The 27,022-nt window shown below is 43.6% G+C and overlaps 2 protein-coding genes across 3 annotated transcripts in view; one reads left to right on the top strand and one right to left on the bottom strand.

Annotated features, from left to right (window-relative positions):
- Window positions 1-17,061, bottom strand: part of LOC124789603 (fidgetin-like protein 1) — a 196,166-nt gene extending 179,105 nt beyond the window's left edge. Inside the window, exon 1 of the mRNA XM_047257012.1 lies at window positions 16,833-17,061. Coding sequence (XP_047112968.1) covers window positions 16,833-16,969 — 137 coding nt within the window. The 5' untranslated portion in view covers window positions 16,970-17,061. The remainder of the gene's footprint in view (window positions 1-16,832) is intronic.
- Window positions 17,062-17,082: 21 nt separating this feature from the next.
- LOC124789604 (H/ACA ribonucleoprotein complex subunit 2-like protein) overlaps window positions 17,083-27,022 on the top strand; it is a 39,196-nt gene continuing 29,256 nt past the window's right edge. Inside the window, exons 1-3 of one of the 2 annotated variants that reach the window (XM_047257014.1) lie at window positions 17,083-17,382; window positions 17,477-17,686; window positions 17,763-17,835. In XM_047257014.1, the coding sequence (XP_047112970.1) occupies window positions 17,479-17,686; window positions 17,763-17,835 (281 nt within the window). In that variant the 5' untranslated portion in view covers window positions 17,083-17,382; window positions 17,477-17,478. Of the gene's footprint in view, window positions 17,687-17,762; window positions 17,836-27,022 lie in introns of both variants that reach the window. The other variant, XM_047257013.1, reaches the window with a different exon arrangement.

The following is a 27,022-nucleotide window of genomic DNA, read 5'->3' as shown; positions in this document are numbered from 1 at the left end:
CGCATACGTGAATCTGGCAGCTTAGGCGCACCAGTAAAATTTTTCCAGATAGCATCTCGCTGCTTGCTGCTATTGCTTATACAGCTAACTGCCACACTTCTGTAGCCAGAAGCGGGAGAAGGTGCTACACATACGCGACTCATCTGCACATGCACATAAGCTAACTCGCAACCGCTCCAATGAATTTAATGTGAACAGTTGTGACGTAATGCTCATCGGAGGAAATTTGTTGTTATGAAATATTGCATAGTCTTCCTAAAGACTTTGACACATTTTGCTGTTGGCAGACGCTTGTATGAGCACTGTGTTTTGTTCTTGTATATGGTGCATTTCCTTTGCAACTTAAGTATTATTTTTGTATTTTTTTTCTTCTCATTCGTGTTTTATTGCTGCAGTATTATTCTGCAATAGCGAGATACAGTAATATTCTTTGTTAGAGTATTGGTTTTTACCAGTAAAAGTTACAAAAATTTAACTGAAAACTAAAAAATGAAAAATTCCCGGGTTTTTCCCAGACCTCCTAGTTGTCCTGGGTCGTATACACTCTGTCAATATATCCTCCATGAACATATGTGAAGCCTACGTGACCATCAGCCATTGAGCCGTCAGTGCATACTGCTTCAGAGCCCCAGAACATGTCAAGAATCAAGAGGAAGTGACAGCGGAGAGTGGCAGGGTTAACGGAGTCTTTAGGGCCATGCAAAAGGTCCAGACAAAGTTGCGGCCGAGGTGTACACCATGGAGGTGTACGTGAACAGACCGCAAGTAGAGGTGATAAAGGGAAGGACTCCAGTTCGGAGAGAAGGGACCGCACACAAACCGCACTCGTTAGCCCCAATCTGGGCCGCCGATGCGGGAGATGGACTGCCAAGGGCAGGAAAAGGAGACGGTAATTCAATGCTGAGGGGAACTATGAATGTGTGCTGCGTAGCTGGCGAGCAGTTGCGCACGTCTGATCTGCAGTGGAAGGACACCAGCCTCGTCCTAAAAGATCCTGTCGCTAATCGAACCCAACAGTGGTGCACAGGGCTGAGTAAATGCAATGCTGAAGGCGCTGCCGAACCATAAACCACACTCCCATAGTCAATTCGGAATTGGACAAGGGCTCTGTAGAGCTACAGCAGCGTACAGCGATCTGCACCCCAATTGGTGTTGCTCAGGCAACCGAGGGCATTGAGGTGTTGCCAGCACTTCTGCTCAAGCTGACGATGACGAAGGAGCCAAGTCAATCGAGTGTCGAAAACCAGTCCTAGGAACTGATGTGTCTCCACTACAGTGAGTGGATCGTCATTAAGGTAAAGTGCAGGTTCCGGATGAACGGTACAACGCTGACAGAACTGCATGACACTCGACTTAGCGGCTGAAAACTGGAAGCCGTGGGCTACAGTCCATGACTGTGCCTTGTGGATGGCTCAATGGAGGCGCCGCTCAGCAACAACAGTACTGGAGGAAGAGTACGAAATGCAGAAGTCGTCTGCATACAGAGAAGGTGAAATGGAGGCTTTGACAGCTGCTGCTAGACAGTTAATGTCCACTAACAATAGAGAGACATTCAATACAGAGCTCTTCGGAACTCCATTCTCCTGGATATGGATGGAACTATGGGAGTCACCAACTTGGACACGGAAAGTATGGAGCAGAGGAAGTTTTGGATAAAAATTGGGAGTGGTCCCCGGAGACCCCACTCATACAATGTGGCAAGGATATGATGTCACCAAGTCGTGTCGTATGCTTTAAATAAGTCAAAAAAGACAGCAATCAGGTGCTACCGTCAGGAAAAGGCTGTTCGGATGGCAGACTCGATGGACACAAGGTTATTAGTGGTAGAGTGACCCTGGCGGAAGTCGCCCTGACATGAAGCCAGCAAGCCACATGACTCTAGGACCCAACCCAACCGCCAACATACCATATGTTCCAGCACTTACAAAGAACGTTGGTGAGACTGATGGGCTGATAGCTAACTGCATCAAGCGGGTTTTTACCGGGTTTGAGCACCGGAATGATGGTGCTCTCTCGCCATTGCAATGGAAAGACGCCATCACACCAGAGCCGGTTGAAGATGACAAGAAGATGTCACTTGTAGTCAGATAAGAGATGATTAATCATCTGGCTGTGGATGCGATCAGGAGCTGTGTCAGGGCAATTTGCAAGGGCACTGAGGAGCTTCCACTCTGTAAATGGGGCATTATAGGATTCACTGCAGCATGTAGTGAATGAGAGGACATTCCCTTGCAGCCGCTGTTTGAGTGTGAGAAAGGCTGGGGGGTAATTCTCCGATGCAGAGGCTCAAACAAAGTGCTCGGCAATCGTGTTTGCGTCAGTACATAGCTCGCCATTTATTGTAACACCAGGGACAGCTATTGGGGCCTGGTACCTGAAAAGATGTTTGATCTTTGCCCAGACTAGGGAAGGTGATGTGTGGCACCCAATGGTGGAGAAGTATCTCTCCCAACACTCCCTCTTCCATTGTTGGATACGGTAGCGAACACTGGCACGGAGCCGTTTAAAGGCTATGACGTGCTCCAGGGAAGGGTGCCGCTTATGCCTCTGCAGGGCTCGCCGACGCTTCTTAATTGCTTCAGCGACTTCCGGCGACCACCAACGGACTGCCTTATGCCTCGGGCACCCTAAAGAGCGAGGGATCGCGTTTCCTGCCACAGAAACAATTGTGCTAGTCACCTGCTCAGCCATCACATCGATGTTACCGTGTGGGGGAGATTCAGAGGTGACAGCAGAGATGAAAGATCCCCATTCCACCTTGTTCAAAGCCCATCTGGGCAGGTGTCCGTGTGCCTGATGCTGGGGCAGTGACAGGAAGATGGGGAAGTGGTCACTATCACAAAGGCTCGTCATGTGCTCTCCAGAGAATAGATGGGAGAAGTCCTGAGCTGCAAATTGATAAATCAATGGCTGAGTAACTACCATGAGCCACAATGAAATGTGTGGCGGCCCCAGTATTTAAGCGGCAGAGGTCAAATAGCGACAGTAAAGTTTTGATATCTCTGCCTCGGCCAGTAAGCATGGTACCACCTCACAAGGGGTTATGGGCATTAAAATCTCCTGGAAGTAGGAAAGGTTTAGGGAGTTGATCAATCAGTGCAGTTAATACATCCAGGGGTACTGCACCACCTGGAGGAAGATATACATTGCAGACAGTTATTCCCTGCATCGTCCTTATTCTGACAGCCACTGCTTCAAGGGGGGCTTGAAGGGTCACATGTTCACTACAGACCGAGTTTCGGACATAAACGCAAACTCCACCTGACACTCGATTATAGTTGCTACGGTTCCTGTAATATCCCTTATATCCGTGGAGGGCAGGAAGTCTGCATTGCTGGGAACCAGGTTTCCTGGAGGACAATGCAGATAGCAGGTGTAAAGCTTAATAGTTGCCATAGCTCAGCCAGGCAGAGTAAAAAACTGCCGCAGTTCCACTGGAGGACGATATTGTGAGACTGGGAAGACATGGAACATTCAATGAGGCAGTTTACGCCTCAGAGTCACCTGCTGCCACCGATTTATTGCCTGAGCAGTCTATATCCATTGTGTCTGAGGTTCTGGCGAGATCTAGGGCCTCAGCGGACGCCAAAATCTCCACCCCACCTTCAGCCACAGAGCTTGTAGGTAGCGGTGGTGTGGGTGTCACCATAATTTCCTTGGTTTAAGGGGTTTTCTTTCTGGATTTCTCTCGCTGCTCCTTGGGTTTCCCTGGCTGGGAGGACTTCACTGCCTCAGTCTCCGGGACTGAGGATGAGCATGAAGCCCTACGACCAGCTGCTTTTGGGCTCTTCAACCACTAGCGGGTGTCATCTTTCCCATTAGAAGAAACCTGGGAAGGGAGTGACCCAAGGGACCCCTTCTTAGCGAGAGAAGCCAAAGAAGACTTATGCTTCTCTGGCTTAGAAGTGGGGACGGACATCTCTGATGGTTGGGGGGGGGGGGGAGGGGGGGGGTAGGGTGTTGCTCCTGAAGTAGGTGGTGCAGGAGCAACAAGGAGGGAAATGCCCCCCATCATCAAGGGGGCAGGTGTAGTCTTCCGGCTCTGAGAGGTGACCTGGGTTGGCAGAGCTGATGGTGCCAGAACTCTTGTAGTGGCGGCGTAAGACGATTTCATATGCACAGGATGCAGGCGTTCAAATTTTCTCTTAGCCTCAGTGTAGGTCAGTCGGTCCAAGGTCTTGTACTCCATGATTTTCCTTTCTTTCTGGAGAATCCTGCAGTCAGGCGAGCAAGGCAAATGGTGTTCTTTGCAATTAACACAGATGGGAGGCGGATCACATGGAGTATTGCGATGTGATGGGTGTCCGCAATCTCGGCATGTGACGCTGGAAGTACAGTGGGAAGACATGTGGCTGAACTTCCAGCACTTAAAGCACCGCATCGGGGGAGAGATATAGGGCTTTACATCACACCGGCAGACCACCTTGACTTTCTCGGGCTATATATCACCCTCAAAGACCAAGATGAAGGCACCGGTGGCAACCTGATTATCCTTCGGACCCCTGTGGACACGCCGGACGAAACGTACACCTCGCTGCTCTACATTGACACGCAGCTCATCATCGGACTGCGAAAGAAGGTCTCTGTGAAATATGATACCCTGGGCCATATTTCAGCTCTTATGGGGCTTGATGGTTACAGAAACATCCCCCGGCTTGACACAAGCGAGTAACTCCCGTGACTGGGCATAGGATGTGGTTTTGATCCAGACTGACCCAGATCTCATTTTGGACAAGCCCTCCACCTCCCCGAACTTGTCCTCTAAATGCTCAGCAGAAAACTGAGGCCTCATCATCATGACGGATTCCCCATCAGCTCTCGAACATACAAGGTACCGGGGCAAATAAGATCCACTGCCATCCTTAGCCTGACGTTCCTCCCATGGTGCGGCCAGGGAAGGGAATGATTTGGGGTCGTACTTCTGTGCATTGAATTGAACTCATGATCGCTTAGAGACTGCTGGTGTTTCACCACCAGCAAGAGATGATGGGCAACACTTCATTGTGTGTCATCTGCCTTGATGCCACCCACTCCGACCAGGGGCCCTACCCACGGGCACCACCCAGCCGCAGCAAAGGCCACCTGGCAGGATGGCCATTGCCGGGAGTCCCGATGACCCAGGGTGATGGGCATCTACCCCTTGGCATACATGGGGAGTTAACGGCGCAGGCATCAGCAGAGCAATCCCTGTGTGGTCAGGGGGCTACAACCAACAGGGTACATGGCGGCCCCTCCACAACAGACTGGCTACCGTGTTGGATATCAGGTGCAAAGAAGTCCATGGTCATTGTCGATGCAGAAATCGACACTGCATAGTGCATGGTGGAAAATTCACCCAGGAAGGTGTCCTTGCCCAAGAGAAGGAGAATGGGCAGGACTGCAATGCGACAATGAGAAAGTGGGCTAAAGATCTCAATGCATGATGGACACAATGCACCTTATAAGGCACCCTTCCCCAGTTGGTTCGCTCTTCGGGAATATTTTGAAGTATGGAGGTCAAACCCTACACAGGACCCTCACATAAAGGCCGAAATGTGTGAAACTCATTTTAGTCGCCTCGTACGACAGGCAGGAATACCTCGGGCCTATTCTAAGCCCCAGACCCGCAGGGGTAAATTGGGTGGAGGTTATAGGACAGAGGGGGCAGAAACTATCGGGCAGAGGGTGTGCGGACAGTAGATTATCATATGTTGATGCTGGGATATTTATGGAAGTGGAGAACATGTTGTAAGGATAACTCCCACCTGTGCAGTTCAGAAAGGCTGGTGGTGAAGGAGAGGATCCAGATGGCTCGGATTGTGATGAAGCCACTAACATCAAGCATGTTATTTTCAGCTGCATGTTGTGTTATAGGATAGTCCACTTTTCTCTTGGCCACAGTTTGACAGTGGCCTTTCATCCTGATGGACAGCTGATTGGTAGTCATACCGATCTAAAGAGTGGTGCATGATTGCAGCAGAGCTGGTATAAAACATGGGTGCTTTCACACGTGCCCAGTCCCTGATGCAGTAGGGTAAGCCTATGACATGCTGGAATAAGAAGTGCTGTGTGGGTGAAGGAGAAGTAGTTGTTTGTTAGGATAATTTAGTAAGGCATATGAGGAATGAGACAGCGTGTTTGGAGTCTGAATGACGTTTGGAGACCATGGGCATGGGGGATGTTGAAGTATAGGGAAGTGGCATCAACAGTGACAAGTAGGGGTCTAGGAGATAAAGGGATGGGGATGAGTCGATGAAGGAAGTGGTTATTGGTTGGAGGAGTTAGTCAATCAGGGCCAAAATTCTTTCAGTTGGGAGCACAATAACCAGTTACAATAGGGCATCCAGGGTTGTTGGGTTTGTGGATTTTGGGGAGCATGTGGGTGGGAGTGTAGGGTGTCATGGGGGTAAGGAGAGAAACAGATTCAGAGAAGAGGTTCCTCGAAGGGCCTATGGCTTTAAGCAGGGATTGGATGTTATGTTGGTCTCCTGGGATAGGATAATTCTGGCAGTTTCTGGGTGGATGAGTCAGACAATTGGCGAAGGCCTTCCACCAGGTAGTCATTGCAGTTCATAACTACAGTGGTGGAACATCTGAAAAATGCAATATAAAGGCATTTTGCATCTATAGTACATATGTACAGAATTAACACTTCCTTAGTTTTAGTCTAAGCAAGCCTACTCACTTATGAGCAGCTACGCCATGCACTTTTTTTTCCAGGACAAATATCTGATAATGGTGACTTTCATCTTGAGCTTCAAGCCATCACAAGGCAGTATCTAAATATGTAAATGCTTCAGAAGCAGCCAGTATGATGACCCGGTGAGACTCTGTTTTCAGGCTGTTTATGGCTGTCCTTTCTTCTGGTGAAAGGTTGGTGTTCTTAGGAAGGGACTTGGGGAAGGATGGTGAGGCCAAGCTGGAGGTAAGAAATTTCTGGAAGCTGATCACAGGGTGGTTGGTTATGAACTAGGGATGGGGGGTGGGGGTTGGGGGGGGGGGGGGGGGGGAAGGACCATGGTTGGATGGTAGTGTGAACTGGTAGAGCCAGGATTTAACAGGGATCGGGAGAAGGTAAGTACATCTTCGATCAATATAACATGGAGGTAGTGACTGAAATGTCCCTGCATAGATAGTGAGAGATTCAACTTCAAAGATCCTATGGGACCAAAGTGCTGAGGTCATTGGTCCCTAAGCTTACGCACAACTTGGTCTAACTCAAATGCTAAGGACAACGCACACACCCCTGCCCGAGGGAGGACTTGAACCTCCGACGAAGGAAGCTAGGCGAACCATGACAAGACACTTCAGACCGCGTGGCTCAACTTCAGAGATGTGTTGTATGTAGCAGAGATTGCACAGCAGCAGTATCTTGCAGGGAGAGCAGGGGTGGTTCTAGGATGCTTGTGCCATGGAGATGTGTTTTTGCAGTGCCAGGCTTGTGAGGGTTAGGGATTGGCAGAATCTGGAAAGGTGAAGATCTTTGTGAAAGGAGGGGTGAGGTCCACAGAAAGGAAATTTTACATTTAGGCCATTGGGGGTGGGGATGAGTGATTCCATCGTTTCGGTAGCATTTAAAGAATAGGATGTCGGACTGGTTTTTAGCCAGGGAAAGCGATACATTTCTGAACTGGTGCAGAGATTTGAAGCATGGGCCCACTGTGGCAGGGATGGCATTGGGGAAACAGGAAATGGTGTAGGAAATGGTTAAGCAAAAGCGTTAGGTGGTTGAGAAGGGAGCTGGATAACAGAAAAGGAAGTGCAAAAATAGAAACAAATACATGAATATACGCACCAATAAGTGAAAAAACACACCAATATGTGAAAATATGTAAAGAAAAGAAAAGAAAAGAAAAGAAAAGAAAGGAAAAAATTGCAAAAACATGCAGAAAAAGGAAGGAATGGATGAGGTCTTGCACGACGACGGTATCTTCTGTAAGGCATCTTGGCAGCGTTCAATGCAGTTGCCTGTGCAGTAGCAGCAGCGCGAATGATCCGCTGCGCAGGCTGCGCTCGCTTTTATAGACGCGCGAGAGCGCGTGACCTTGATTCGGACTTAGAATATTTCACAGTGCCAGCCGCGCGTTATCCCGGACGGGAGCCCTAGACTCACTAGGTGCTCCCGTCTGCTGTGCGCTAAGTCCGCGGCTGGCGCGCCGCCAAGATGACGTAGCACCGCCTTATCGGCGGGGTCAAAGGTAATGCGCTCAGAGAGCTAGTAGCATTTAAAGAATAGGATGTCGGACTGGTTTTTAGCCAGGGAAAGCGATACATTTCTGAACTGGTGCAGAGATTTGAAGCATGGGCCCACTGTGTACAATCTCCAACGAATTTAACATATTCACAAGTACCTTTACCTTTAATCCAAATAAATACAGTTTCATTAACAGATATCTTACGTCTACTACGTGTATACAAGGAGAAGGGTGAGGGTGACATATATGATGATTTGCCAAAGTCTTTATTTGCATTTTCAACAACATGATATGTGCGGTAGGCTATAATATCTCTGTCAACGAAACTTTCCAATCCTGATACATTGGGTACGCCTGTACCACCTCGTACAACAGCAACAGTTAACCAGCCATTACCATGCGAAAATGTATCATTCAGATCGATACTAAAATTCAGTCTACATCCACAGAAGACAGCGGGTCCATCTAGTAGAGTGCAGCGACAGATTTTATGGTATTCTTCTTCTTGTCGGCAGCAGACGTTGTCATTTCGACGTCTTCAATTGTTTTATATATTGTCTGTCTTGCAGGACGATGGTATCTACTGTAAGGCACACCTTGGGATAAGAGAGAAGAGAAGGGTCCTTGGTTAGGTCAAAATACACAAGTTTGTATGGCACAGGTAGTATGGAAAACATGCGAAAATATGAGAGGATGAGATACGAAATGGGATCGACAGGAACAATTTAATTAGCAGCGAGAAAAATTTGGGCATGAGAATCTGCACTAACAATTTGTGCGGTTACGCAACCATGTATTGTGTGAGGAGAAGAACTCTGATATAGTGTGTCTCAGATGTCAGAGCGTGTGCAGTTTGGAATGTGATGAAAAAAGAACAGACAATGAGTAGAGTAATGTTTTGGGGATAGTAACATCTACACATATACTCCAAAAGCCACTGTATGGTGTGTGGCGGAGCATATCCATTACTACTATTAGTCTTTTCTTTGCTGTTCCTCTTGCAAGTATTGTGAGGGAGAAATGACTATATGCTTCCGCATTGACTCTAATTTCGAGTATCTTATCTTTCAGGTCGTTATGGAAATGTATGTTGGTGGAAGTAGAATTGTTTTGCAGGCAGCTTCGAGTGATGGTTCTCTAAATTTTCTCTAGCGTTACTCAAAAATGATGTCACCTTCCCTCCAGGGATTCCAATTTCAACTATCGAAGCACCTCCGGAACACTTGCCTGTTCTTCAAATCTTCTGGTAACGAATCTAAGAGCCTGCCTCAAATCTGATACAATGTCTTCCTTTAATCCGACCTGTTACAGGTCCCAAACACTCGAGCAGTACTCAAAACAGGTCACACTAGTGTCCTACAAGCAGTCTCCTTTACAGATGAACCACACTTCCCCAAAATTCCCCTAATAAACCGAAATTGACCATTCGCCTACCCTACTACAATCCTCACATTCTCATTCCATTTCATATCGCTTTGCAGTGTTACACATAGATACTTATACAATGTGACTGTGTCAAGTAGGATACTACTAATGCTGTATCCAAATATTACAGGTTCGTTTTTACCACTCATCTGGATTAATTTACATGTTTCTACATTTAGAGATAGTTGCCATTGCTCACAACGACCACAAATTTTGTCTAAGTCATCCTCCTAGTCACTCAACTTCAACACCTTACCGTACACCACATCATCATCAGCAAACAAACTGCAGACTGCTGGCAAACCTGTTGATTGGTTTGGGGTATAAAGGGACCAAACTACAGGGTCATCAGTCCCTTTTTCCTGATGCAAGCAAGGCTCAAGGTAAAAAAACACCCAACACCACACCTAAAAAGAAAACGAATGGAACAAACAAAAAAGGAGGAAAACATACACCACAAGGAAGAGTGGGAAAAGGTATTAAAACCAAAGAGCATATGGTCTGGGCTGGCTGATCACAATAATAGAAGAGGATAAGCCAGCCACTCTGCAAAACATTAAAATGTCCACCCCAGAAAGACAAGGCAAGATGAACACAAGTAGAGAAAAGATGACCACCAAGACAAACAAATGCAAAGAAAGTGTGACAGAGTTAAAATGGAGGAAGGGTGGCAGTCTCAGAGAGAAGGCTAAATGCCCACCCTTAGATGGTACAATAAAAACCCTCCCTCATGAATAAAATATAAAACTAAATCTGATGTTGAGGCATTGTCACTCTACACCAAAGGTAGGGTGCTACAAAGGTTAAAGATCTGCCACACAGCAGCTAAAAGTGGGTAGTCCAGCAAGATGTGGATGACAGTCATATGTGAACCACAGTGACACCGAGATGGTTCCTTGCAACGGAGGAGGTAGTCATGTGTTAGCGACATGGCCAATGCAAAGCCGGCAGAGTCCCTGCGAGAGGTCCACATGGAGATCTTCCACACATTCGTAGTCTCCTTAAGGGCACGCAGTTTGTAGTGCGCACTGAGATTATGCCATTCTGTCTCCCAAAGCTGAAAAATTTTGTGGCGTAATAATGATTCCAGGTCAGTTACAGGGATGTCGATCCAGAGAAGCAGTTTCCATGTAGCCTGTATGGCCAGTCTGTTGGCACGTTCATTTCCTGGGATTCCAATGTGGCCTGGGCACCACAGAATGACTGGACCATTCCAGGGCATAGATGGACTCCTGGATGGTCACTACCAAAGGATGGCGGGGGTAGCACTGGTCGATAGCTTGTAGGCAGCTCAAGGAGTCAGTACAGAGACTAAATGAGAATGAGAAATGGCCGCCAGCTCTGCAGTGAAAACACTGCAGCAATGTGGCAACAAGTGCTGTTCAATATGTCCTCCAGGAACACAAGTGAAGCCAATGTGACCATCAGCCATCGCGCCGTCAGTGTAAACCACTTCATGGTCCCGGCACATGTCAAGAATCGAGAGGAAGTGACAGCAGAGAGCTGTGGGGTAAACTGAGTCCTTAGGACCATGTGAAAGGTCCAGGTGAAGCTTCGGGCTGGGTGTACACCATGGAGGTGTACGTGAATGGACATCATGGACCTCGAGTATAGGTGGTAAAGGCAATGACTCCACTTCCGATAGACGAGAGAGGACGCGAACTCCAATATTAAGCCCTGCCCTGGGCCTCCGATGCGGGAGATGAACCGCCATGGATGGGAAAAAGAGACAGTAATTCGGATGCTTAGAAGAACTATGAATGTGTGCAATGTAACTGGCGAGCAGTTGTGCACGCCTAACCTTCAATGGAGGGACTGTGGCCTCCACCAGGATGCTGGTCACCGGACTCACCCTAAAAGCTCCTGTTACCTATTGAACACTACTGTCATGCACTGGTTCGAGTAAACACAATGCCGAGGGCGCCGTCGAACCCTAAACCAGACTCCCATAGTCAAGGCAGGATTGAACAAGGGCACTGTAGAGCCGCAGCAGCGTAGAGCGAGCTGCACGCCAGTTGGTGTTGCTCAAGCAGCGGAGGGCATTGAGGTGCTGCCAGCACTTCTGCTTCAGCTGACGAAGATGAGGAAACCATATCAATCGCACGACAAAAACCAGTCCTAAGAATCGATATGTCTCCACTACAGTGAGTGCATCGTCATTAATGTAAAGTTCTGGTTCCGGATGAACGGTATAACGCTGACAGAAGTGCATGACACATGACTTCATAGCTGAAAACTGGAAGCCTATGACTGCGCCTTGTGGATGGCTCCTTGTAGGTACTGCTCAGCAACACCAGTACTGGAGGAGCAGTACGAAATGCAGAAATCATCTGCATACAGAGAAGGTGAGACAGACAGCCCAACAGCTGCTGCTAGACCATTAATGGCCACTAAAAATAGAGATAAACTCAATATAGAGCCCTGCGGGACCCCATTTTCCTGGATGTGGGGGGAACTATGGGAGGCACCAACTTGGACACAGAAAGTACGGAGCGATAGGAAATTTTGGGTGCCAAACCATTAAAATCAAGCATGTTATGTGATACGGTAGTTCACTCTGCTCTTGACCACACTTTCGGAGTTGTCATTCATTCTGGTAGACAGCTTACTGGTAGACATACCAATATAAAAAGCTGTCCAATGATTGCAGCAGAGCTGGTGTACGACATGGCTGCTTTCATATGTGGCCTGGTCTCTAATGGGGTACGACAAGCCTGTGAAAGGACAAACAGGATGTGCTGGTGGGTGGATTGGGCCGATTTTGCACCTGGCTCTTCTGCAGGGATATGTTGCCCGTGGCAAGGGTCTGGGCTCAGGAAAGGTGTAGAGATGGACTAGAATATTGTGGAGGTTGGGTAGATGATAGAACATCACTTTAGGAGGGGTGGGAAAGATCTTTGGAAGGTTGTCCCTCATTTCAAGGCATGACAATAGGTAATCAAAGCCCTGAGGAAGGACGTAGTTCAGTTGTGCAAGTCCAGGGTTATATTGGGCGATGAAGGGGACACTCCTTTGTAGCTGGTTCTTGGGTGGTGGTGGTGGAAAGATTTGAGGGGGTGGGGGTGAATGTGATATGGACAGGAAATCTGTGCCCACTCTCTGCCAACCCACACATCGCTTTGTTCCCATCTTTGGTCCCCTCCTTTTCCACTTTCCATTCTTCCCTCCCCCGGAGCCCACCAACACTGCCCCTGGCTGCGTTCTAGAAAAAAGTGCACCTTTTACAGTGACCCCACCACCTCCAAGAACCAGCTATCATGATCTGAAATGAGGGATATCCTTTCAAAGGTCCTTTCCATGCCTTCTAAAGTGGAGCTCTATCGCCCGCCCAACCTCCACAACATCCTAGTCCATCTCTATGCCACGCTCAATACAAACCCCATGCAGGTGCACGGCCTGCCCAATCCACCCATCAAGTAATACCCATCTCAGCTTGTCACTGGCTTATCCTACCCCATGGAGGCCAGGTTACCTGTGAAAGCAGCCATGTCATATACCAGCTCTGCTGCAATCACTGCACAGATTTATACATTGGTATGACTACCAAATAGTTGTCCAGCAGGTTGTACGGTCATCACCAAACTGTGGCCAAGAGTAGACCACCCTGTGGCACAACATGCAGCTAAATATTACATGCTTGATTTCAATGGCTGCCATACAACCCTGGCCATCTGGATCTTCCCCTCACCACCAGCTTTTCTGAACTGCACAGATGGGAGTTATCAAGACATTCTCCGCTCCTGAAGTTATCCCAGCCCCAAGCTCTACTGTCCCCACACAAGAGTTTCCACCCAACAGTTTCTGCCCCACGGCCTCTTGACACTGCTCTCGGTGGCAGTCTTATCATGCCTCCATCTAGTCCCTACACACTCAGCCAGACAACACTCTATCTCTCCCCCAACCGTAACCTTCCCATTCCCCAACCCTTTCAGATTGCCACTTTCATTCCATGTGACAGCCGCATTCCAGTTTGAGCTGGCAGAGATGGCGGCCATGTGTGCCTGAGGTGTGCTTGCTTGTGTGAATGAATAAGTGTGTGTTGTGTTTTCTAAACAAGGCTTTGGCAGAAATCTAAATGTGCAACAGCCTTTTTGTTGTGTCTGTCTGCAGCTCAACGTGTCATCTTTATGAAGAGTAGCATTCTAAGAATGAGAATTGGAAGAGGGGGGTTAGAAGTGATTGAGGAATTTACCTATCTGGGAAGCAGGATCACAACATATGGTAGAAGCTGGAAAGAAATTGTGTGCAAAATACAGCAGGTTCAAAATTGCTTTTAATTTCAGAAAGAACTTTGTGATGAGCGTGAACGTACATCAGGCAAAATTAAATGGATAATGGAAGCATTTATTTGGAGTGTGATTCTATACAATTTGACAGTAAGAAAACAAGAGAGAAGACTGCTAGACTCCCTGGAGGTATGGTGCTACAGAAGGATGACAAGATAAACTGGAGGGATAAAATTACCAGTAAAGAGCTGTTCAGAAGAGGACAGGAAGCCAGATTTCTCTGGGGGCACATCCAGACAAGAAGGAGCAAACTTGTAGGACACAACAACATCATAAGAACAATAACAAAAGGAACTGTCAAGGGATGGAACACAGGGGAAGACCAAAGATGTCATAAAGACAGCAATTATGAGTCTGTGGGATGTGCTGTCTATGCAACAATGAAGAGGGAGACAGACGGAAGAGTTTATTTGCATACTGCTGCAAACCAAACTCAGATTTAAACACTAAAGAAGAAGAAGTAGAAGAATAGGGATGAGAGAGCAGTAAAATTGAGTTATGCATAAATTTTGGTGACTAATAGTGAATACACTGTCCAAAAAGTCACAAGAGGATGTATACTTTGAAAAGGCCAGGAGACTGGTAGATTCCAGCCCAGTTACACCATCATCAGACACAGGTTCCAAAATCATATCAGACTGTAAGGCTTACCAAAGATCAGGTACAGATCAAGATCACAATTCAGTAAAGATGAAGAGGAAACTGAAGGTTAAGAGAATCACCCTGAACAATCAATTTGGAGAGAAGAGGGTACTGAAGTACTGAGGAATGATGAGGTGTCTGAAATTCTCTGAGGCTGTTTGGGCATCTCTAAATAGGGCAATCACAGATATTGGACAGACAAACATAGGTGCAAGCTAGGTAAGAGGGAACAAACCTTGAGTAAGAGAAGAAATATCATAACTGATCAACAGAAGAAGAAAGTGCACACACCTTCAGGGAAAGATGCGACTATGACAATATAAATCACTTAGGAATAAAATAAACAGCAAGTCATGTTAACTGATTCTTCCATTGCTTCATGGTAGGAGAGTACAGGCAAGCTAAGTGAAATGGCTGCAGGAAAAGTGTGACAAAATTGAAAAAGAAATGACTGTCCGAAGGACTGTTTCAGCATATAGAAAAGTTAAAACAGCCTTCGATGAAATTAAAAGGAAGGGTGACAACATTAAGAGGGAAATGGGGATTCCATTGTTAAATGCAGAAGAGAGAGCGAATAGCTGGAAAGAGTACACTGAAAGCCTCCATGACAGGGGATGGCTTCTCTGATGAGGGTGACAGAAGATTAAATTGCAACCAATATGGGAAAGAGAGGGTATCCAATATTAGAGACAGAATTTAAAAGCACTCCAAGACACTTGGGATAAAGTCAGGCAGAAGGTATAGCAGACAGCGCAGATAACATTCTATCAGAATTTCGAAAAGCATTAGGGAAAGTGGCAACCAAGTGACTGTTCAAGTGGATGTGAAGAATCTACGAGACTGAAGACACAATATCAGAAAAATATCATCCATACAATTCCAAAAATGGCAAGGGCAGATAAGTGTGAGAACAATTGCACACTTGGCTTAACAGCTCACACACACACAAGTTGTTGACTAGAATAATATTCAGAAGACTAGGGAAAAATAAAAATTGAAGATCTGTCAGATGACAATCGGCTTGGTTTAAGGAAGGTAAAGGCACCAGAGGGGCAATTCTAACATTGTACTTGATAAGGGAAGCAAGACTTAAGAAGATCCACATCACAATCATAGGATTTTTCAACCTAGCTAGAAGAAAAATACAACAGTATAAAATTGAGCAAGAAGTTGTAAATTTTCAGAAACATAGGTGAAAGCTAAAAGGAATGGTGGGTAATGTTGTACAAAAACCAAGAGGGAGTATTACAAATGAAAAATCAAGAATGAGGAGCTTGTATTATAAAGAATGTAAGACAGTGAAGCAATCTTTCACCCCCATTGTTCAGTCTATACATCATTGAAGCAATGATACAAAAAAAGGATTAAAATTCACGATGATAGAATTTCAGTAATAAGATTCACTCATGACATTGCTATCCACAGTGAACAAAAACTACCGGACCTGTTGAATGGAATGAATAGCCTAGTGAGTACAGATTACAGATTAAGAGTAAATCGAAGAAAGACAAAAGTAATGGGGCGTAGCAGGAGTGAGATTAGTAATAACCTTATCAAAACTGGAGACTTCGAAATAGGTGAACTTAAGTAATACTGTTACCTTGAAAGCAAAATAAAATGGACAATGCAAGGATAAAATAAAAAGCAGAATAGTGCAGGCAAAGAGGACATTCCACAGCAAAAGAATTCAACTAGCAAGTAGTAACAAATTGAGGAAGAACTTTCCGGGTATTTGTGTATGGAGCACAGCACTGTATGTTAGTGTATCATGGAGTGTGGGGAAAACCGGAAAAGAAGAGTATAAAAGTGTTTGAAATTTGATGCTAAAGGCAGATAATGAAAAATAGGCAGGCTGATATGGCACAGAAAGAGAAAGTTCTCCACAGAATCTGCGAAGCAAGGAACGTATAGAAAACATTGATAAGGTGGGCCATGATGATAAGCCATATGTTGAGACATAAGGGAATAACTTCCATTATACTAGAGGGATCTATAGAAGGTAAAAACTGTAGAAGACAGAGATTGGAATATATACAACAAATAATGGAGGAAATTTGGCAACATTGCTACGATGAGATAAAGAGATTTCCACTAGAGAGATATTCATGGTGGCTACTTCAAACAAGTCAGAAGACAGGTGACTCAAGGGAGAGAGAAAAAATGGGGATGAATACATACCTCTGTTCACTATACCTCAATATGTTTGAGCTCAGAATATGTTCTAAGAGTGATAAGTTTGTTATTTACCTCTTACCGAAACATTGCCGAGGTTGTGAAATGAGGAAATCATTAGAATTATACTTACATGGTGACGGATGTTTTGAAACTTTGCGCAAGACATTTTCTTTTAATGCTGCATTTTTCAAAAGAATCTACCTCATCAAACTGAAACGAGAGGGACTGATAATAATGCATATATTCGTCTGTCAAGTCCGACATCATTTCTTCAATTATTCTCAATCAAATCATCATAATTTGGCGCGGCGTTCAAAGCACTTCCACAGCGAAGAAACACTCCTTGTGTTACTGAATACTGTGTGACTTGGTCATGAAGCTCTGTAAACATTTGAAAGGCGTATTGTCAGGCCAACAACACTCGACCTACGTTTTGACAATACTGAGAATATTTTTTGCATTATCAATACTGCTCGTCGGTATATCTATTATAGACAATACGTCAATACAATCTCTCAAACGGTCAATATATTAATAGTTTGATAATATTATTTAACGTGTGAGGGCGCGTTCGCAAATACAGATGTGATGCTGCATAGCACGGAAAGGTCTTTGGCAATGAATATATGTAGTCTGTGGCGGTTTTTGTTTATCTGTTGTAGGCACGTGTTGTTGTGTTTGTGAGTTTCAGTTGAAAAGTGGGAATAAACAAATGTGCAGTGTATTGTAACTCTTAGCCGGTACTGTTTATTTATTTAGAAAATTTTGTTGAAGAAATGGGCAAAACTAAAAAGATCAAGCAAGAGCCTGGTGCGGAAAATGAACCAGCAGCTGAGGAGCAAGAAACAGCAGAAATTCTCGATGTTTCCACAATTAAGAAGGAAGACTTAAGTTATGACGAGAAGTGTGCATTTGCTACGTCGATTGCAAAACCAATGGCCTCAAGGAAGCTTGCAAAGAAACTGTATAAATTAATTAAGAAAGGTCAGAAGTTGTATCCGTTTGTGTTAAAAATGTTTGTGTTCCTTGTTGTTGTTATGATTTGGGCTTTGTTTTACAGCGGCAGCCCACAAAACATACCTGCGGAATGGTCTTAAGGATGTACAGAGGAGGATAAGGAAGGGAGAATCAGGGTAAGAAAACACTATTTTATTAACTTTCTGGAGTAACGATTGCATCTTATATCGTTGCCACTGTATAAATAAATCTCAGATATTAATATATACTAGAAAAATCAAAAAGGTTATACAGAGTGTCGTTGTAGTTTATGCAGATTAACGCAAATAAATGACAGGTAACAACTATTTAAGGGACAAAATAAACTTATGCTTTATTCGCACAATACATATTAATACATTTGACTACCAAATTATATTGTTGTTGTTGTTGTTGTCTTCAGTCCTGAGACTGGTTTGATGCAGCTCTCCATGCTACTCTATCCTGTGCAAGCTTTTTCATCTCCCAGTACCTACTGCAACCTACATCCTTCTGAATCTGCTTAGTGTATTCATCTCTTGGTCTCCCTCTACGATTTTTACCCTCCACGCTGCCCTCCAATACTAAATTGGTGATCCCTTGATGCCTCAGAACATGTCCTACCAACCGATCCCTTCTTCTGGTCAAGTTGTGCCACAAACTTCTCTTCTCCCCAATCCTATTCAATACTTCCTCATTAGTTATGTGATCTACCCATCTAATCTTCAGCATTCTTCTGTAGCACCACATTTCGAAAGCTTCTATTCTCTTCTTGTCCAAACTATTTATCGTCCATGTTTCACTTCCATACATGGCTACACTCCATACGAATACTTTCAGAAATGACTTCCTGACACTGAAATCAATACTGGATGTTAACAAATTTCTCTTCTTCAGAAACGCTTTCCTTGCCATTGCCAGCCTACATTTTATATCCTCTCTACTTCGACCATCATCAGTTATTTTGCTCCCCAAATAGCAAAACTCCTTTACTACTTTAAGTGCCTCATTTCCTAATCTAATTCCCTCAGCATCACCCGACTTAATTAGACTACATTCCATTATCCTTGTTTTGCTTTTGTTGATGTTAATCTTATATCCTCCTTTCAAGACACTGTCCATTCCATTCAACTGCTCTTGCAAGTCCTTTGCTGTCTCTGACAGAATTACAATGTCATCGGCGAACCTCAAAGTTTTTATTTCTTCTCCATGAATTTTAATACCTACTCCGAATTTTTCTTTTGTTTCCTTTACTGCTTGCTCAATATACAGATTGAACAACATCGGGGAGAGGCTACAACCCTGTCTTACTCCCTTCCCGACCACTGCTTCCCTTTCATGTCCCTCGACTCTTATAACTGCCATCTGGCTTCTGTACAAATTGTAAATAGCCTTTCGCTCCCTGTATTTTACCCCTGCCACCTTTAGAATGTGAAAGAGAGTATTCCAGTCAACATTGTCAAAAGCTTTCTCTAAGTCTACAAATGCTAGAAACGTAGGTTTGCCTTTCCTTAATCTTTCCTCTAAGATAAGTCGTAAGGTCAGTATTGCCTCACGTGTTCCAGTGTTTCTACGGAATCCAAACTGATCTTCCCCGAGGTTGGCTTCTACTAGTTTTTCCATTCGTCTGTAAAGAATTCGTGTTAGTATTTTGCAGCTGTGACTTATTAAGCTGATAGTTCGGTAATTTTCACATCTGTCAACACCTGCTTTCTTTGGGATTGGAATTATTATATTCTTCTTGAAGTCTGAGGGTATTTCGCCTGTTTCATACATCTTGCTCACCAGATGGTAGAGTTTTGTCAGGACTGGCTCTCCCACGGCCGTCAGTAGTTCCAATGGAATATTGTCTACTCCGGGGGCCTTGTTTCGACTCAGGTCTTTCAGTGCTCTGTCAAACTCTTCACGCAGTATCATATCTCCCATTTAATCTTCATCTACATCCTCTTCCATTTCCATAATATTGTCCTCAAGTACATCGCCCTTGTATAGACCCTCTATATACTCCTTCCACCTTTCTGCTTTCCCTTCTTTGCTTAGAACTGGGTTTCCATCTGAGCTCTTGATATTCATACAAGTTGTTCTCTTATCTCCAAAGGTCTCTTTAATTTTCCTGTAGGCGGTATTTATCTTACCTCTAGTGAGATAGGCCTCTACATCCTTACATTTGTCCTCTGGCCATCCCTGCTTAGCCATTTTGCGCTTCCTGTTGATCTCATTTTTGAGACGTTTGTATTCCTTTTTGCCTGTTTCACTTACTGCATTTTTATATTTTCTCCTTTCATCAATTAAATTCAATATTTCTTCTGTTACCCAAGGATTTCTACTAGCCCTCGTCTTTTTACCTACTTGATCCTCTGCTGCCTTCACTACTTCATCCCTCAAAGCTACCCATTCTTCTTCTACTGTATTTATTTCCCCCATTCCTGTCAATTGCTCCCTTATGCTCTCCCTGAATCTCTGTACAACCTCTGGTTCTTTTAGTTTACCAAGGTCCCATCTCCTTAAATTCCCACCTTTTTGCAGTTTCTTCAGTTTTAATCTACAGGTCATAACCAATAGATTGTGGTCAGAGTCCACATCTGCCCCTGGAAATGTCTTACAATTTAAAACCTGGTTCCTAAATCTCTGTCTTACCATTATATAATCTATCTGAAACCTTTTAGTATCTCCAGGGTTCTTCCATGTATACAACCTTCTTTCATGATTCTTAAACCAAGTGTTAGTTATGATTATGTTGTGCTCTATGCAAAATTCGACCAGGCGGCTTCCTCTTTCATTTCTGTCCCCCAATCCATATTCACCTACTATGTTTCCTTCTCTCCCTTTTCCTACACTCGAACTCCAGTCACCCATGACTATTAAATTTTCGTCTCTCTTCACAATCTGAATAATTTCTTTTATTTCATCATACATTTCTTCAATTTCTTCGTCATCTGCAGAGCTAGTTGACATATAAACTTGTACTACTGTAGTAGGCGTGGGCTTCGTATCTATCTTGGCCACAATAATGCGTTCACTATGCTGTTTGTAGTAGCTTACCCGCATTCCTATTTTCCTATTCATTATTAAACCTACTCCTGCATTACCCCTATTTGATTTTGTGTTTATAACCCTGTAGTCACCTGACCAGAAGTCTTGTTCCTCCTGCCACCGAACTTCACTAATTCCCACTATATCTAACTTCAACCTATCCATTTCCCTTTTTAAATTTTCTAACCTACCTGCCCGATTAAGGGATCTTACATTCCACGCTCCGATCCGTAGAACGCCAGTTTTCTTTCTCCTGATAACGACATCCTCTTGAGTAGTCCCCGCCCGGAGATCCGAATGGGGGACTATTTTACCTTCGGAATATTTTACCCAAGAGGACGCCATCATCATGTAATCATACAGTAAAGCTGCATGCCCTCGGGAAAAATTACGGCTGTAGTTTCCCCTTGCTTTCAGCCGTTCGCAGTACCAGCCCAGCAAAGCCGTTTTGGTTATTGTTACAAGGCCAGATCAGTCAATCATCCAGACTGTTGCCCTTGCAACTACTGAAAAGGCTGCTGCCCCTCTTCAGGAACCACATGTTTGTCTGGCCTCTCAACAGATACCCCTCCGTTGTGGTTGCACCTACGGTACGGCTATCTGTATCGCTGAGGCACGCAAGCCTCCCCACCAACGCCAAGGTCCATGGTTCATGGGGGGGGGGGGCAAATTATATTACGTTGCCTTATCAACAAACACGGAACATGTATATTTATATTCCACAGAGTCTAATGCACTCTGCACATCATATCTTGTGCGCCACTATGCACTCTGGAAAATGTTTGTTCACATATCCCCAACACTCCCCCTTGAACAAATATTTTTCAGATACTCAACACTATACATTCGAGGTTAAACCATAATGTTTAGCCAGGTTCTGAAATTTATCCTTACTGTGGGGCTTGGTTAGGAGATCATTTGACATTTCTTCTGTGCATATATAACTGAAGTTTATATATTCCCTGTTCCACATTATGTCTTGTAAAGTGATGCCTTATGTCAATATGTTTGGATCTTACACTGGTGACATTATTTTCTGCAAGTTTAATAGCTCCCATTTGTCACAATACCAAAGTTGGCTTTAATGTTGGAGGAGATTCAATTTCACTTATCAGTGTACGGATCCAAAGAGCTTCTTGGATAGTGGAGGACAAGGACATATATTCAGCTTCTACAGTACTCAAAGCAACAGTTATTTGTCTCTTATATGGCCATGATATCAATCCTCCCATTAGTCTAAAACAACTTCTAGTGATGGAGTGTCTGTTTTCCAGCTTATTTCCCCAGTCTGCATCACTGTATCCTTCCAAATTCTCTTGATTGCCATCCAGCGCTTTTCTCTCGGATCACTGCGAAACTTGCTTTATGCATTTGTGGCAAATGCGAAGTCTGGTCTGGAAGTCTGTGCTAAGTACAGTAGACGTCCTACAGCTTCCAAATATGGTACACTTTCCTTACATTTCTTGTCATCATCAGTTACTAGCAGTTCTGCATTGTTTTCCATAGGAGTAGAAATATGTTTACAGTTTTCCATATCGAACTTTTTAAATATCTACCTTGTCTACAGAGATTGATCAATCCATAATTCATTTCTTTTGGCACTTCTTAGAATCTTCATGCCTAAGTATTGATTAATTTCCCCTAAATCATGCATATTAAATTCTTGCCATAACTGCTTTTTAAAAAATTCCATCTGGCCTTTACTATTGGTTAAAATAAAAAAAATCATCTACCCATACGGCCATGATTGCAATTTCTTCATTGTTCCTTTTATGATATATACTGGGATCTGCCTTTGACTGTAACATGCCTAGTTTTACCAAACTTTTATGCAAACATTTATTCCAGCAATGGCCACTTTGCTTTAATCCATATATGCCTTTCTTCAAATGCCAAATGGGTCATTCCATGTCAATTCAACCAATTTGAGAAAATGTTCCAGCTGATAGTCTCAGATTTGGCTGAAATTTAGCGCACCAATGCTACCAAGTGTGGAACACTTACGTACAAAATTTTAAGTTCTCTTGCCAATTAGTTCCAGAATAAAGGCTTGTAAAAGAAGGTGGCATGACCTGCATCTGGCAATCTTATCTTCAGACCCAACTTCAGGTCTTAATAACTTTGGAACTATTTCGCACAGCCAGTGAAATTTTTACAACCCAGTAACATCCACTTAGAGAACACACTCTAGGAATCAAAATACCAACAACATATTTCTGACAAGGGAACCTCCCCATCGCACCCCCCTCAGATTTAGTTATAAGTTCGCACAGCGGATAGGCCTTGAAAAACTGAACTCAGATCAGTCGAGAAAACAGGAAGAAGTTGTGTGGAACTATGAAAAAATAAGCAAAATATATAAACTGAGTAGTCCAAGTGCAACATAGGGATCATCCATGAGCATGAGAGCTCAGGAGCGTCGTGGTCCCGTGGTTAGAGTGAGCAGCTGCGGAAGGAGAGGTCCTTCGTTCAAGTTTTCCCTCGAGTGAAAATTTTAACTTTTTTATTTTCGTAAAGTTATGATCTGTCCGTTCGTTCATTGACGTCTCTGTTCACTGTAATAAGTTTAGTGTCTGTGTTTTGCGACCGCACCACAAAACTGTGCGATTAGTAGACGAAAGGACGTGCCTCTCCAATGGGAACCGAAAACATTTGATCGCAAGGTCGTAGGTCAACCGATTCCTCCACGGGAAAACACGTCTGATATATTCTATACGACACTCGTGACGGAATGTGCGTCACATGAGAGGAATATGTTGTCGACCCACCTAACTTGTACACTTGACGAATGGGTAAAAAGAATCTTCTACCTTGCCCGATTTAGGTTTTCTTGTAGATGTGATAATCACTCCCAAAAAAGTGATGAAAACATAAGAGTTTGTCACATAAACTGCAACAATTGAATGCAACAGTTTCACAGTCGCACAGTTTTCCCTGCGCTCTGTCAAAACATATGTTTTTAACGTTTTCAAATTTTTCCGTGTGTAGACCGTCAAATCCTGCATATGTCCAAGCAAATGTGAACATGTCCTGGAATTTTGGAGAGCAAAGTTGATTATGTGTGAGTGCCTGAACTTTGATAATTGTCTGAAAATAAAAAATTAAAATTTTCACTCGAGGGAGGACTTGAAGCAAGGACCTCACATTTCACAGTTGCTCACGCTAACCACGGAACCACTGCGCTTCAAAGCTAAGACACTCCTCGATGTTGCATATCTTGCCCATGGACTACTCAGTTTGTGTATTTTGCTTATTTTTTTCATAGTTCCACACAACTTCTTCCTGTTTTCTCGATTGATCTGAGTTCAGTTTTTCAAGGCCTATCCACTGTGCCAACTTATAACTAAATCTGAGGGGGGTGCGATGGGGAGGTTCCCTTGTGAGGGAAAATGATAAATTCCAAAATGTGATTAAAAAAATGTAATATGTTAAAAGGCACATATTGTAGGTGCCCTTTATGCCAAATATAATTCACTCAAAAAGGGTATAAATTTTTTTGTGGTAAGCTTAATGTGCCCTAAACACACACAGAACTCATCTTGCCCATATTAGTCACACAGAGTTAAATGCACACGAAAATACAAAAATTTGAAAATTTACCTGAAAAACATGGATTTTCTAAGTGTGGTAGCACAAAAAAGGGACAAGTGATATTCAAGCCAAATTTCAAACACTGCATAAGTAGACCATAATATAATATGTGACAAAATTTCAACTTGTTATTGCAAGGCATTTGTGTACAATAAAAGTTGACAGAGATGTATTTGGTTATGTTTCTTTTAACATGATTTAGCAAGTAATAGTGATGATGCAGACCGCTTGTTTCAGATAAAGCTGCAGCAATTGTTGGGAACCATTAGGCAACAGAAAGTTAAACAATGGTAGATTTCAGAGACAGAATGAGTCATTGTTAGGCGGGAACAACAAAGGATACAAGCAACAATTACACAGGTTACTCATGTTTTTAAGATTCTAGTTCAGACTGATCAGTAGTGTTGTGGAAAGTCAGTATGGAGACAGAAGAGTGTTCTAGTGGTGCCTTTGTTCAAACAAGTTGCAGTATTGGTAGAGCAGAAGCATTGAATTTCATAAAACAACATATGGAACAAAATGTGGCATTTGCTTTGTACTGTATGATCTGGATGAATCAGACCAAGATTTGTTGCTATTGAGATCTGCGATGCACCCAGTGGGCACAAGAAGTACAGTTCCAGGAAACTTTAGTGTTTCTGGATAAGTATTCTTTCCTACAAAGAAGTTGTTTTGATCCATTTCGGATTCATAAGAAGACAGTGAAGTGTAGCCTCAGAGAAATTGGTATAAAATCAGTATTGAAAGTGAATCAGTGCATGGGACTTAACATGAAACCAGGACAAAAGCTATGTTCCAGGTGTGTTACACTGCTAAAAAATGAAGAATATTCTGATAATTTATGTGACAGTGACGAAGAGTATCAGCCACCTACAACCACAGTGGATGAGCAATTAAATACTTCAGTGACTGCTCTTGGTTTGTCTCCCATGAAGACACACAAAGTTGGGAAAAGAGACAAGCCCAGCTATGGTAGAAGGAAACTACAAGAAGCTCAAATGGAATTAAAACACTAAATAGCTGACACACTAATGGTGGAAGAGGAAGAACTATCTGCTCCAAAGGAACAGGAATCATGCCACAAATGCTCTGATTTGGACAAAATTGTGCATGATTTGAAAGAAAAATGTGCCATATCCACACGCCAGAAAAAAGTAGCTATTCTTACCCTTGCACCTTCCAGCTGGTCTATTGACTACACTGCAAAGGAATTCAATGTTCCTACATATGTGGTAAGGCAAGCTAGGAAAATAAAAGCAACGCAAGGAGTGCTTCCACAACTTCAGCAAGCTCAGGGTAAGCAATTGAGTTCAGAAATAAAGGTGCTAGTGTTGGAGTTCTGTGAAATAATGACTACAGCCAAATAATGCCTGGAAAAAAATACTATGTAACAGTGAAAATGGGAAACGTACGTGTACAGATGCAAAAAAGACTATTGCTATGCAACATATCAGAACTAGGCCTATATGTAGAATTCAAGGAAAAGTAACCCAATACCAAAGTAGGCTTATCATCTTTTTTCAATCTTCGGCCAAAATGGGTTGTGCCTGTAAGTGCAAGGGGCACACACAATGTTTGTGTATGTGAGACCCATCAAAATGCTAAGCAGATGTTTGCTGCTATAAAGGATTCTGGTCTGGATTACGAAGGTGCAATGAAGCTGCTAGTGTGTGACATCAGTTCCTACCAGTGCATGATACACAGGTGTGAAAAGTGTCGTGGTAAGGCAAATCTTGCAGAACACATGAATAACAAACTATGGTGAACTCCTTATGGATGATGATGAACTTGTTTCTTATAAACAATGGACACACATGGATTGCACAAGTCTTGAAACAAAGCAAAGTACAGTGGAAGATTTTGTTGAAATGTGTTGTCCAAAAATGGACAAACTGACCCCACACAGCTTCACAGCAACAGCACAATCAGTTTATCTCCAGTTTTGTAAGGATAATTTGAAACAAGATGAAATTATAGTAATACTAGACTTTTCTGAAAAGTATGCATTTATAGTTCAAGATGCCATCCAAGGATATCATTGAGACAACAGTCAAGCAACTCTCCAGCCATTTGCGATTTACTATAGAGGTGAATCAGGTGATGTGTCTGTCATGAACCTGTGCGTTTTTAGTGACTGTTTAATTCATGATGCCATTGCAGTTCATGCCCACATTTGCACTGTCATGGCATATGTGAAAAACAAGCTGCCTCACAAACATTTTGCGAAATACTTCAGTGATGGGGCAGCTAATCAGTACAAAAACAGTAAAAATCTCAAAAATTTATGCATTCTGTACCATGATTTTCAGATTCACGCAGAATGGAATTTTTTTCGCAAAAAGTCATGGTAAAAATGTATGTGATGGTATTGGTGCTACCATTAAGCGCATGGCATCACGAGCTAGTCTGCAGCACCTTATAGAAGGTCACATTCTAACACCTCTTAAATTATTTACCTGGGTACAGAAAAATATCTCTGGCATACAATCATTCTATGTTTCAAAAGATGAGGTGAAATCAGTTGAAGAGTTGCTAAAAAGCAGACTAGAACACATTAAAACTGTTGCAGGCACAAGGAGCCATCATCACTTCTCTCCAGCGGACTCTGACAATGTGCAGATGAGCAGACTGTCTGGTTATAACTGTAGGTTCATGCACAACATGTGTCTTCACAGTGTGTTATTCAGGATTCAGAAGCAAAAGCAGCAACATACAACCAGA

This window comes from Schistocerca piceifrons, chromosome 3, assembly GCF_021461385.2.
Source record: "Schistocerca piceifrons isolate TAMUIC-IGC-003096 chromosome 3, iqSchPice1.1, whole genome shotgun sequence".
Lineage (NCBI taxonomy): Eukaryota > Metazoa > Arthropoda > Insecta > Orthoptera > Acrididae > Schistocerca > Schistocerca piceifrons.
The sequence above is the reverse complement of the archived record's forward strand: the minus strand, read 5'-3'. Positions and strand labels throughout refer to the sequence as shown.